Below are 12,744 nucleotides of genomic sequence, written 5' to 3'. Positions count from 1 at the left end.
AAGGCACCCCCTCACCACCGCCACACAGGCAAGGTCAAGTTTCTGTGACCATCCCTGCCATTCCCTGATGGGAGGCTGTTGAGTGCCGAAGCAATCCTACCTTTCTGTGCCTTCCCCAAGGAGATGCTGCATCCTGGACTCAGCACAGTGTAGGGGCCTGTGCTGTAGGGCTCCTTTCCCATCCTTCCCCACAGCAGGTAGTAGGGTCAGGATTGGGGAGGGTGCATCCTGGGCACGGTGTTTAACAGTGTTGTAAACCCAGCCACAGCAACACAAGGGCAGAAGGGAGGTACCGAGGTCAAGTGAAGAGTTGCCCACACGCCAGCTTCTGCCACTCTGGGCAGCCTCCCTCCAAGGCCTAGAGCAGGAACACGGACATCACTGGCAAATGGACAGATGCATCGATGCCATGGCTAGGGGACCAAGTTGAGCAGGTGTGCCCACACAGCAGGAGGAGCAGAACTGGGCAGACAGGAGTCACTGTGACAGTGATCCTGAGCACCTGCCTGAGTGCGCACCTCCATACAATGCCAAGCATGCAACAGAGAGAAAAATGGCAGTGAGCGTTTCTCCCGTGGCTGGATTTAGGACCTCGCTTAGGATGAGCAAGCAAGTCCCCAAGCCTCTAGGGAGAGGGGCCACGCTGCCCCCTCGCCAGCTCCTGAACTCTCTCCTTTAGAAGGCAGCTGGGCAGCAGGGTTTGGATACAGCAGAGCAGCCAGGCAGGAAGGAAGCAGCAGGGAGCCATTACTGATACCTTGGGACCTAGTGTGGAGTTGGCAGGGAGGACCCAGGTCATGCCTTGCTGTCTCACCCCCCCCCCCGCCTTCTTTGGGATAGGCAGACCTAGAGAGAGCAGCCCGCGGGACACAGTGTTTACATGCTTAGTGAACTGAAGGAGAATGCAGTAAGTGTGGATGGAAGGTAAATGTGGTCTACTGGCTCAGTTAATGCTAGGCGTGACCTTTGACTACCAGTATCCCTTTTACCTCTTTCAAATCCACCTTCATCTCCCTGGTCCATACCTCACCCTTCCCCCACCTAGCGCTTCTACCCGGATCATAAGCCACTCCGGGCATAATGTCCTCATCATCTCTCCATCCATCTTGTCCCCAAGTGTGTTAGGTGTGGCTTGTTTCCTCACCCCATAGCGCTGCACTTACTAGAGGTATCAGGGTTAGAGCTTCAGCCCTGGCAGCAATAACAAGCCAGGCTCAGCATCCTCAATAGGTCAATTAAACAGGCGGTAACAGTGAAAAACAGAGAAAAGAGATCTGTTCACTGTAATCACATTGGGAAGAGGAACAAAGAGGTCCAGCGAACACACACACACACACACACACACACACACACACACACACACACACACCATCCATGGTCAGGGTTTAAATATGAAGTTTTGGTTTAAATGGAGGGCAAGAGGTATACAAGATGTGGTCTAGCCATGAAATCTCCCCTGTCAAGTGTGAACTCTTTCTGGGAGACAAGCCCACACCCTCAGCTTCAGCCCTTCCCTTCTCCTGGTGTGAGCTTCCGGGGGAAATTCCAGTTGTCTGGAACCTATTGTCTTCCAGCTGTCGGACCCAGTGTCTCTTTAGGGCATCTTCTTCCTGCAGCCTCATTGCTGCCTCTCAGAGCAGGTCTCCTGATGCCTCCTCTCTGCCTGTTTGTGGTGTGTGAGGTCTGTGCAGCTCCAAAATCATCCCGGGGACCTGAGACACCAGGGAACTCCAGGAACACAGCTCTAGCTGACCTGGATGTCTTTCACGTGAGATGGCCAGCCTTGCTGCTGGACCAGGTGGCTCCCAGCCTGTCAGACCGGCTGAGTCAGGAGTGGCTATCACAGGAGACCTGGAAGAGAACGATACAAGCTTTTTAGTGAAGGAGCCACTGGCGTGGACAGGGAACTTGCTGCCGGCTGTGGGCGGCATTGTAGGGGCTGGGGACAGCTTCCATTCTCCGGAACATCCAGCATTGGCCACATCTGGGACCTGGGCACGCCTAAGAAACAGGAAAGTCGGGGCTGGAGGAGTTGGCAGACTGGCAGAGCCAGACTGGTTGCCCACCTCCAAGGGCAAACACCACTCGCTGGAAAGCTCACCACAGCTGCCTCTCCCCACTTCTGTGTTAATTAAGGTCAGCAGATTCCCAGACACCTGAGCAGGGTTGGGAAGGCAGTGGTAACTGGGGAGGGCTGGGGACAGAGTTTATAAACTCTGTCCGTCCCAACCCAAGAAAACCATATGTAAGTCAGTAATGGTGTTTTTCTCCTGTTCATCTTGCTCAGCGGGGGTCTCCAAGATTTACTCTTTAGTTCTTACTCAGGTTGGAGCCTTGAGCCTTGCACATGCAAAGTGCCTTCTCCACCACTGAGCTGGGCTCAGACTTTTCTTTCTTTTTTCTTAAACTTTGTGTTTTTACTTATTTGTTGTATATGCGTGAGCATGCATGCCTTGGTGCTCAAAGAGAAATTGGTCTTCTCTTCCCATCCTGTGGGGCTGGGGGCGGGGGTGAACTCAGGTCGCCAGACTTGGCAGCAAGCAGCCCCAACGGATGCACCGTCTCAGATCTACCCTGGCCCTTTCCAAACCAGTGGGAGGCACAGCTTCCATATTTGCTTCAGACTTTTATAGTATTTGGGGCTCTTCCACTCAGCTTGGGTACCCGTGCATATAATCCACTGTGTTTCTGAGAGATGCTAAGTAAGCCCAGACCCACCCAGCCTGCCCCCATGGCATCCCCCCCCCCATCCTCCTCCTCCCCTCAAGTGGACCCTGTGAGCCAGGGCAGACCCTGTCAACTCCTGTGTTTTCTGCACCCCACCCCCACAGGATGCTTCAGTCATTTAAACAAACAAACAAACAAACAAAAAAACCCTTAGGTTTATTTATTTATTTAGGTTTTTCGAGACAGGGTTTCTCTCTATTGCTTTGGAGCCTGTCCTGGAACGAGATCCGCCTGCCTCTGCCTGCCTCCCGAGTGCTGGGACTAAAGGCGTGCGCCACCAACGCCCGGCTTGAAAACTTAGATCTTTTGACCAGGTTCTTTTTTGCGCGACATTCTTACAGAAGAAATGGTACACACACTCATTCAGCGCTGTTTACTCAGCTTGCGTCCTAAGTAAGTTTCTCTGTTGCTATGATAAAGCACTGGTCAAAACCAACATGTTGGAGAAAGGGTTTATTCCATCTTGCAACATCCAGGAGACAACACTCTGTGGCTGAAGGAAGCCAGGACAGGAGCTCAAGGCAGAAATCTGGAGGCAAGAGCTGAAGCAGGGGCCATGGGGAACAGTACTCACAGTTGCTCCCCCTGGCTCACTTAGTTTGCTTCTTTATACAACCCAACCTCCTGCCGAGCGGTGGCACCACCCACAGTGGACCTTCTTCCCACATCAGTCCAATCCAGAAAATTCCACCACAGGCTCGCCTGCAACCAGACTTTGAAGACAGTCTCTCGGTTGTCTCATTCTTCCCAGATGAGTCCAGTTTGTGTCAAGTTCACAAAACTAACTAACTAACCAACCAACCATCATAGCATGTAGCACATACCAGGTTCTAGACACCGAGCATGATGCTGAACACCGCGTCAAGTTCTGCCCCCAAAGAGCTCTCTGTCTGTCTGGCCAGGCGCCAGGCTGCCTTTTGTAGTGAGCGCGCCAGTGCGGGTCCTGACCTGACCTGACCCATCCTTTCAATGCCTTCATGTCTCGAGACAGGGGCACGTGGCAGAGAAGAGAACATTCCAGAGGCTTTGTGTATCCAGACTGTGAGGCAATCTGGGCTGGTGGGCACGCAGCCCTCAGATCCTCCTCCAGCTCTCCCACACCTACAGCCTGGTTTTACCTTAGTTAGGTGCCCAGTGCACAACAATATGTTTAATATGCATAACTCACTTAACTTTGGGGTTAAGTAAACGGTTCTTGTATTTTTGGTTGTGAGCCTAGCCTTTAACGGCTGAGCCATCTCTCCAGCCCAAGTAAAGGGTTCTTAAAGTGGAACTTTTTTTAGACATGAACTTTTGTAATCAGGGCTGGCCTTGAACTCACCATGGAGCTGAGGATGACCTTGAATTTCTGATCCTCCTGCCTCTATTTCCCAAGTGCTAACATTACAGACCTGTGGGATCATGCCAATTTATGCGGTGCTGGACACGGAACCCAGAACTTTGCACATGATAGACAAGTGAGCCTCATCTCCACCCTAGAACTTTCCATTTTCCCCTGATGGGGTGAACTTGATCATAACCTGAAGAGGATGCCTCTGTCTGAGAATTTCTTATGGGTTTGTGTGTACCACACACGTCGGGCACATTAGGTGAGTCAGATAGACAGCAAGGCCTCTGACAGGTCCAGACAACAATGCCACCTTCCCCCTGGGCCACAATGAGGTTGGGACCAGGACATGAGGCTGTCATACAGGTGCCTCTCTCTGCATGTCCTTTCTTCTTCTCAGCGGAAAGGACCAGGAGCTGAGCCCCTGAGAAGGGAACAGAACCAGTCTCTAATCCACAGCCATCCATTCCTCTGCTGGTGGCTCTGCAGAGAGCGTGGAGCTCACATGTCACTGGTCCCTAGCATGGAGCTTTCTCACACTAGGCAGCTACCGCACCGCACCGCACCGTAGCGCAGGGCTGCCGCATTCAGAACCCACCTCCCCCATCATTCCATGAAGACGGAAATGTTCTGACTGAAGTATTGTCTGCCCATGGCCCTATAACTCCTCAGCTGTGTGTTTTATCGTCTTATTGACACTAATTTGACTCAGATGTCACCTCCATTCTGACGCTCATTCTTTATGCAGCCTGCGGATGGGGAGGCTCAGAAACCGATGGCATTGATCTCACAGGAGAGAGGCAGATGCTGCTGGGTCCTCCAGGGACTGATTCCCGCAGGGAGTCCAGACTCAGCCTGAGACAGAGGGGAGTCTGAGGCTGAGGAGGGCACAATGCATGTCCCCCAGGCTGCTGAGCACCGGCCGGGAGGGAGCTGGGTCAGAGAGGCTATTTGATGAACCTAAGCTGACCAGGATACACAGGAACTGCCCTTGTGACATAACTTAGGTGGGGACCCTGGCCTCTACCCAGGTCCCCAGCCCTGTGGCCTGACCATGGAGGTTTCTCCTTGGGACAGATGGGGGCTTGGGTCAGTGAAGTGTAGCTAGAGTACTTGGCCCCAATTCCTCAGAACACAACCTAAGAGTGAGCCCAGAAAAGACCTGGATCAGCTGTAGTGGATTATACCGTAAAATCAGCACTTGGAAGGTCTAAGGGAAAGAATCAGTAGTTCAAAGCCACCCTGGGCCACATCACACCTTGCCAAAGGGTTTGGCTTTGAGTGCGTGAGGACATGAGTTCAAATTCCCATGTAGAAAGTGGAAGGGGTAACTGTAACCCCCGCACTGGGGGCAGGAGGGGTAACCCCAGCTGCAGGGGATCCCTGGAACCTTGGAGGCCAGCCAGCTTAGCTAAATCAGTGGTCCCAGGCCTGTCTCAAATAATACCAGTGTTGACATGGTCTCCCTGCACACACGTGCATGTACACATGCTCACATACGTGCCCACACACGAGAAGGAAGAAAGGAGGGGGGAGGGGACAAGAGGAGGGGGAGAGGGGAGGAGGGAGGGGCTAACGGCCGAGACAGGAACTGGCCACCTCAGGCATCTTCTGAGGGAGACCAGGCAAGTGGCCAGTCATTCGGTGGCCGGTGTTAGGACAGGCAGCAAGCACAGATGAATGGCTGCTGGGAACGCCCCAGTCCCCAGACATAAATCACAGGAAAAGCACGGGAAATGAGTGCCAGGCTTTTCTTCCTATTTAGTGATTTATCAAGGGAAGAGGCGCGTTAATAAACACATTTCCCTCGAGGGCCAGGAATAACAGAGATGAATACCACTGTCAGTTTTGGCCTGCTTCCTCTTGTTAGGGGCACCCGAGAGGGTGGGAGTCAGAGCGTTAGCGGCGAAATCTCCTTTTGAAAAATATATGACGATCGGCTGCCGTGATAGCTCAGTCAGGAAAGTGCTTGCCTTGCAAGCCTGGGGCCCTGAGTTCCCTTCCCTAGAACCCCCGTGAAAAGGGTGGAAAAGGGTGCGCTGGCACATCCTCCCAGAAGGTGGAGGCAGGTTGATCCCTGGGGTTTACCCGGGCCCCAGCCTAGCTTACTTGGTGAGTTCAAGGCCAGTAAAAGGCCCTGTCTGAAACAGATGGACAGTTCCCGAAGAAGGACACCTGAGAATATCTTCTGGATTCTACATGCTCATGGACACACACAGACCTGTCTTTAGTGGATACTGGGTCCTTTGCGTCCCCGTGTTGTCCATTTTCTGCTTAATTCTTTACAAAGAGTCCGAGGGAGGGCATCTTTTTGCCTATAGCTTTGAGGTAAGGATTGTCAAAGCATGGAAATGAGGTGGCCCGGATGGAAGGCTGGGGCAGGATGGAGAGGGTTGGCGGTCACCGCCGCAGCCTGGGTCACCTTTGCTAGACTCTGACCCTGTCCTTTATCATAAACTGTCGGTCCACTCTGCCCATCCACACAGGCATGCTCGCCCCTTGAAGGAGCCCTTGGAATTAGCCATGTCACCCAGACATGTGGACAGGGTCACTGATGTTAGGATAAAGCAAGCGCCAGGGGAAACTTGGCGGATTCCATGGTGGGTGAGGGTGACGGGGGGGGGGGATGACTGGGGGGGGGACGGACAAACATGCCAGGCAGACAGAGCTTAGTGAGAAGTTTCGTTAGAAAGGGAAAGCGGGGAGGGGGTAAAGAGACACAGAGACAGAGAGAGGACAGAAAAGAAAAGGAAGACAGGAAAAATCCTGTCTGCCCCAGGGGAACAGCAGGAAAGAGAGGGGCGGAGCGTAAGTGGGTGGGGGACTTTCTTCTAAAGGGGTCCTTTGCACCTGTGTGAAACTATACAACCATGGAATCCTAGGCTGACCAGAGTACTGCCTGAGTGCATTCTGCCAGGTGACAGGGGCAGGCCAGCATAATGCCAGAATCCTTACAACTGGTGCCATCCTTGGAGCGCTTCATGCTGTCACGACAGCCTGCACAACACACCATCTTGCCTTTAAGAGGCAGGATGGGGAAGGTTGCATGATGTCCCTGCACAGAATTTGGGCATTACCGGGGCTGCATGCAGGCAGTATCTCCAACCAAGAAATGCCAGGTGGAGCCCAGCAGGGCAGGACAGCCATTGCTCCTCACGGGTATCTAGAAAGGCGAGGACATACCCAAGCGTTCACTTCAGTTTGCTTTGGGCCAGGCCACCCATTGCCTAACTTCACATCTTATGGCAGCCCTGAAGGCTGCTACTACCAGAAGACTCCATTGTGGGACGGTGAGGAAACATTAGTGACTAGAGTCGTCCAGTAATGGCAGACCGTTTTTAGGCCACTGTTGTGGCCTCAGAGGAGAGATCCAGAATTCTTCCAGGGGTGTCAGAGAAGGAAGAAGAGCAGACTGGGGCCTGTAGTGCCAGGAGCCTGTGGTGTGCGTGTGCGTGTGTGTGTGTGTGTGTGTGCGTGTGCGTGTGTGTGTGTGTGTTAGTGTACACATATTGAGGAGTGTCCAGACTTGAGCCTGAACTACCAGGAACCTGTGTGTGTGTGTGTGTGTGTGTGTGTGTGCGCATGCGCATGCACACACATGTGTATACTAGTATACACATTGAGAAGTGTCCAAACATGGGTAGTGTATGTGTGGATATGTGTGTACATGCTCAGGAGGTATAAACAACATACTCTCACAGCTCACAGACTGTGGAGCAGCCATCCAGCCTCTGTGTAGCAAGGTTCCTCCACATGGGAGGGAATTCCAGTGTTATACCATCTGCAACAAAGCCAGTGACCCTGTGACCTGTAACTCTGTTCACTGTCCTCCCCATGAGAATCTTTTCAGTGTTAAAAATGAGCCCACCACAACCGCGCCACAGCACGGAGAAATCACGTATATTCTTGATGTGGGTGGAAATCAGTAAGACTAACATGCCTTTTGTTGCCTGTCACAGCGTCGCGATTCTCCAGCCCACGCGTGACCCCCCGCCTGAGCCGCAAGCGGGCACTATCCATCTCCCCACTCTCGGATGCCAGCCTCGACCTGCAGCGCATGATCCGGACCTCTCCCAACTCGCTGGTAGCTTACATCAACAATTCCAGGAGCAGCTCAGCAGCCAGCGGCTCCTATGGACATCTGTCGGCCGGTGCCCTCAGGTGAGTCCCAACAGCCCTTGGAGATAAGAACTAGGAGATAAGATAAAGGCACAGTCTGGCCTTTCAGGTAGCGCTTTATACGGGAGAAAGACAGAACTTGATGCCAGTGCCTCCACACACTAGCAACTATGCTGATAATTCAATAGCAGTCATGAGGCTGGTAGGGATGTGGCTTTTGGTAGACTCCTTGACTGGCATGCACAAAGCCCTGGGATCCATTGTCAGCACTGTATAAAACCAGGCATGATGACATGGTAATCTCAGCACTTAGGACATAGCAGCAGGAGGATCAGAAGTTCGGAGCCACTGGCTACTTAGTGAGTTCGAGGACAGCCTGGGCTACGTGAGACTCTCTCTGTAAACAACAAAGCAGTTGTGATGCAGAGAGTTCACACCAACACTCACAGTAAACCTGTCATCGGGGGGTTCCATGATGGCATCAGAGGTAGCCAAGGTCAAATGTGGCCTTCCTGGGAGCTGGAGAGATGACCCAGTGGGCAGAAAGAGTAGCCACACAAGTGTGCTGTTGGAATCTTCAGAACGCATGTCAGAAGCCCGGCACATAGCACAAGTATCCATAGCCAGCCAGCACTCTTATGGGGAGATTGGGATGGAGACAGGAGAGGTCCTAGAAGCTCACAGACGGCCGGCCTGCCTGTAGCGTGCCATGGAAAAACAACAGAGACCCTGTGCAAACACGTTGGAAAGTGAAGATTGATACCCAGAGTTGTCTCTGACTTCCACATATATATCTGCATGTTCTTTCCCTGTATATACAAATGCGCAAAATATGTATACATCTGTACACACACACACACACACACACAGAGTTGTTCGTGGAGTGCCTTTTCTAGTATCTCACTAGTGTGGCAGAGGATGTAGTTGTCGACTAACACGAAAGGCCACAGCAGGCGTGACAGTGATGTGGCCCGTGCCCTAAGCACATCCCAAGGGCTGGTAACAGGTCTCACTGTGGGTCCCGTCAGAGCTGCTCTCTGCCTTCCACTCTGTTTAGCAGTTGGTTGGATCTGAGCCCTCGGGAAGATCTAGTGAGGACCAGAGTGGCTGAAATGCCTGTGCCTGCCCTGGCCCCCCACTTATGAGGGCTGGATGCAGGCCCTTACAGTACAGTCGTCTACAGTGGCTGCTGCCTAACAAGTTGCTCTCACGCTGAGCGTTTTAAATGGGAAGCCCACACCAAGGAGCTGGCATTTGAGGCTGATGGGGCTGGAGAGACGGCTCAGCTGTTAAGAGCATTAGCTGCTCTTCCAGAGGACCTGAATTTGGTTCCCAGAACCCGCATTGGGCAACTCCCAACCTCTGGTAACTTTAGCTCCAGGGCATTTGGCGCCCGATTCTGTCCTGTGTGAATACCAACACATACCCAGCCACCGACATAAATAACTTTTTTTTAATCTTGAGAAGAGTGTGTGTGTGTTCTGAGGTCCCCTTAAGACACCGAGGCTTTGTCTTTGCCCCTTTTGCAGGTTATGTGACAACCTGGACCTCTGTGTCCAGGAGCATGTCCCAAGTACTGTGGACACAGGGCCTCCTCATGGTACCAACTCACACCACAGAGATGCTGGGGGCATAGCCTCAGGGGCCACCAGCGTCCCCTCATCTCTTGCCAGGAAAAAGTGGTCCATGGGCAAGTGTCTGACAGCTTGTACGTGCAGCAGAAGCTAACGGGGAGGGGGCCGTTGCGAGCTGTTGTGCTCTAGGGACGCATCTCAGGTGTCGGAGCACAGAAACAGCCAGCTGTGGGACTGAGAGGGAGCCAGCCTGCCCAGGGTCAAGGTCGCATTCAGGGAGCTATGAGCGGGCAGTGAGGCCAGGCAAGGGCAAGGCGTGTCTTGATGTGCCATCTTGAGCTTCAGGTACCGTCCTCTCTGCCCAGGAACTGTTGGCTTGATGGTGAACCCACACATTCCCTGTCGTCTTCTGTTCTCCATTGCAGCCCAGCCTTCACCTTCCCCCACCCCATCAACCCTGTGGCCTACCAGCAGATCCTGAGCCAGCAGCGGGGCCTGGGCTCAGCCTTCGGACACACGCCACCCCTGATCCAGCCTTCACCCACCTTCCTGGCCCAGCAGCCCATGGCTCTCGCCTCCATCAGCACGTTGCCTACCCAGCTCAGCAGCAATAGTAGCAATTGTCTAAATGATGCCAACCAGGTAGGTGGGTGCAGAGAACCGGAAGTGGGCCTTCACTGATCACGCCCCCCCCCAGGGCCCTTCATGCTAGGAGCTAGTGGAGATCTCTGCACTTTAGCCTAGCTGGTCGGTGTCTTTTAGGACAGAGGTCATGTGATGGGAAAAGCCTTACAGGGGGCCAGAAGCCCTGGCCTGGGCCCAGGGTAAGCTCCCAGGCACTCAGTCTACTCTCTGTCCAATAAGCACGAAGGACTGGAGGAACCCTTCAATGTACAGGGTCCTGTGCCACACAGGGACACTACATGCCCCATGTGAAACAAAGTGTTGCCTCCACCCCCTCACCCCCATCCCCTCACCCCCACCCCCTCACCCCCCCAACTGGTCCTGGTTGGAGGACCAGTCCAAGAGACTCTGGTTTTGATGCTTCAAAATACAGAAGGGTGGGAAAGCTGGGGAGATAAGTCAGTGGGTGAAGAGTTTGCTTTGCAGCCATGAGGACCTGAGTTTGATTCCCAGTATCCACATTTAAAATGATGGGCAGTGATGGTACACGCCTTTAAACTCAGCACTCAGGAGGCCAGAGGCAGGAGGAGATCTCTGAGTGAGTCCCAGGACAGCCGGGGCTACACAGAGAAACCCTATCTTGAAAAATGAAAAGTAAATTTAAAATAAAAAGTCAGGTATGACGATGCATGCTTGTAGTGCTAGCTCTAGGGAGGTGGAGACAGGTGCATTTCTGGGGCTTACTGGACAGCCCGCCTAGCCTAACTGGAGAGTCCCAGATCCCAGTGAGAGACCTTCAAAAAGACAATGTGGGTGGTGGCTAAAGAACACACTGGAGAGTAACCTCTAATCTCCACATATATGCATACACATGAACACAAATATACATATGTGAACCCACACGTAACATGGATACTCCACACATATGAACATGTGCACATATGTATGCACACACACACACAAATACAGGGTTATCTTAGATGGTCTGTGTGAGCAAATTCCAGAGCCACAGCTCAGATAGAATGCAGGGGTCCCCTGCCTTGTGCCCACGTGACAGGCGGTCCTCTGCCTCCTCCCTCAGAACAAGCAGAGCAGCGAGTCAGCTGTGAGCAGCACCGTGAATCCCATCACCATTCATAAGCGCAGCAAGGTCAAGACTGAGGCGGAGGGGCTGCGGTCGGCCTCGCCACTAGGACTGTCACAGGTAACCGGCTGCCCGCTGCCCGCTGCCACTGCCCGTGGGCTGGAGCCAGGCCGGAGCTCCTGGTTTGGCTGATGTTGGGCACTGCTGGTGAATGGATGGGAAAGGGGAGGAGCAGAAGGGAGGAAAGGATGGATGGATGGATGGATGGATGGATGGATGGATGGATGGATGATGGACCAACGGACAGACGGATGGAATGGGCAAGTAAATGAATGGCCATCTGCAGAACTTAGAAAGTCAGAGTGTAGATGGGTTCCCGGAGCTGTGACCCACTTGACCCATTTTTACCAAATACATATGAGTAAGTGAATGAATGAATGAATGAATGAATGAATGAATGAATGTTCTGCCCTTCACCTAGCTGCATGTGCTAAATGTGTGGCCACATTAATGAATGAATACGCACGTGTCCTTCCCTTGCACCTTGCTTCAGGCTGCAGTTTTCACCGCATACTCAGCCTCAGCGAAGGGACTGAGCTGCTCAAGTCCCCTGTGTGGCTGTGGTCCTTCCTGCTCACACTACATCTTTTACTGCGGGTGCTCCGGGGGGAGGGGACTTGCAGAAGCTTGGATGCCAACCGCTGGGTCACTTCAGGTAGGAGGAAGGATAATTCCTGGTGGGAGAGTGAGGATGAGAACCTGGGGCCAGCGGGAGTGGGACCCAGCCCCCAGGGGGAGCCCTTGGGAAGCCTTGCTGCTTGCTGTGTTCCCTTGGAGGACACACAGGCCACTGCTGCTCTTGGAGCAGGAGTCTGCCATGAGAAAGGCTTAGCGCCTGCCTGCTGACCTTGGCTTTACGCCTCCCAGCCCAAAGCCGGCACTCTATCTGTTACTCCAGAGTTCCCAGTTGCCAAGGATGCTCAGGGCTTCCAGTCCCTGCTCCAGAATCTGCTGGCCCATCCTTTATCAGGACTGTAAACCATCAGGCATGCTCTAGGCACTTAATTTTCATGAAATATTGGGTCCTCTTATTGTCAGGCAAACAGAGGGGTTGGTGACAAATTCTTCTCCCCTCACTGACACCAGCGCCAGTCTGAACATGATGCATGGTTTCCACGAGACTGGCCGTCATGGGGAGGGGGTGTGTGCTGAAATTGATGAGGGCGGCACACATCCTGGGAAGATAAACATGCAGGGATGTTGAGGACAGGGAGGGGGCCAGGGATGGG

General features: G+C 53.2%; 1 protein-coding gene across 1 annotated transcript in view; it reads left to right on the top strand.

Annotated features, from left to right (window-relative positions):
- Positions 1-12,744, top strand: part of Gli2 (GLI family zinc finger 2) — a 147,364-nt gene that overhangs the window by 112,447 nt on the left and 22,173 nt on the right. Inside the window, exons 5-7 of the mRNA XM_051204028.1 lie at positions 8,014-8,215; positions 10,173-10,389; positions 11,453-11,575. Coding sequence (XP_051059985.1) covers positions 8,014-8,215; positions 10,173-10,389; positions 11,453-11,575 — 542 coding nt within the window. The remainder of the gene's footprint in view (positions 1-8,013; positions 8,216-10,172; positions 10,390-11,452; positions 11,576-12,744) is intronic.

The sequence above is a fragment of the Phodopus roborovskii genome, unplaced genomic scaffold, assembly GCF_943737965.1.
Source record: "Phodopus roborovskii unplaced genomic scaffold, PHOROB, whole genome shotgun sequence".
In the NCBI taxonomy this organism is placed as follows: Eukaryota; Metazoa; Chordata; class Mammalia; order Rodentia; family Cricetidae; genus Phodopus; species Phodopus roborovskii.
Note: the sequence above shows the minus strand (reverse complement) of the source record. Positions and strands in the feature narration are given on the sequence as shown.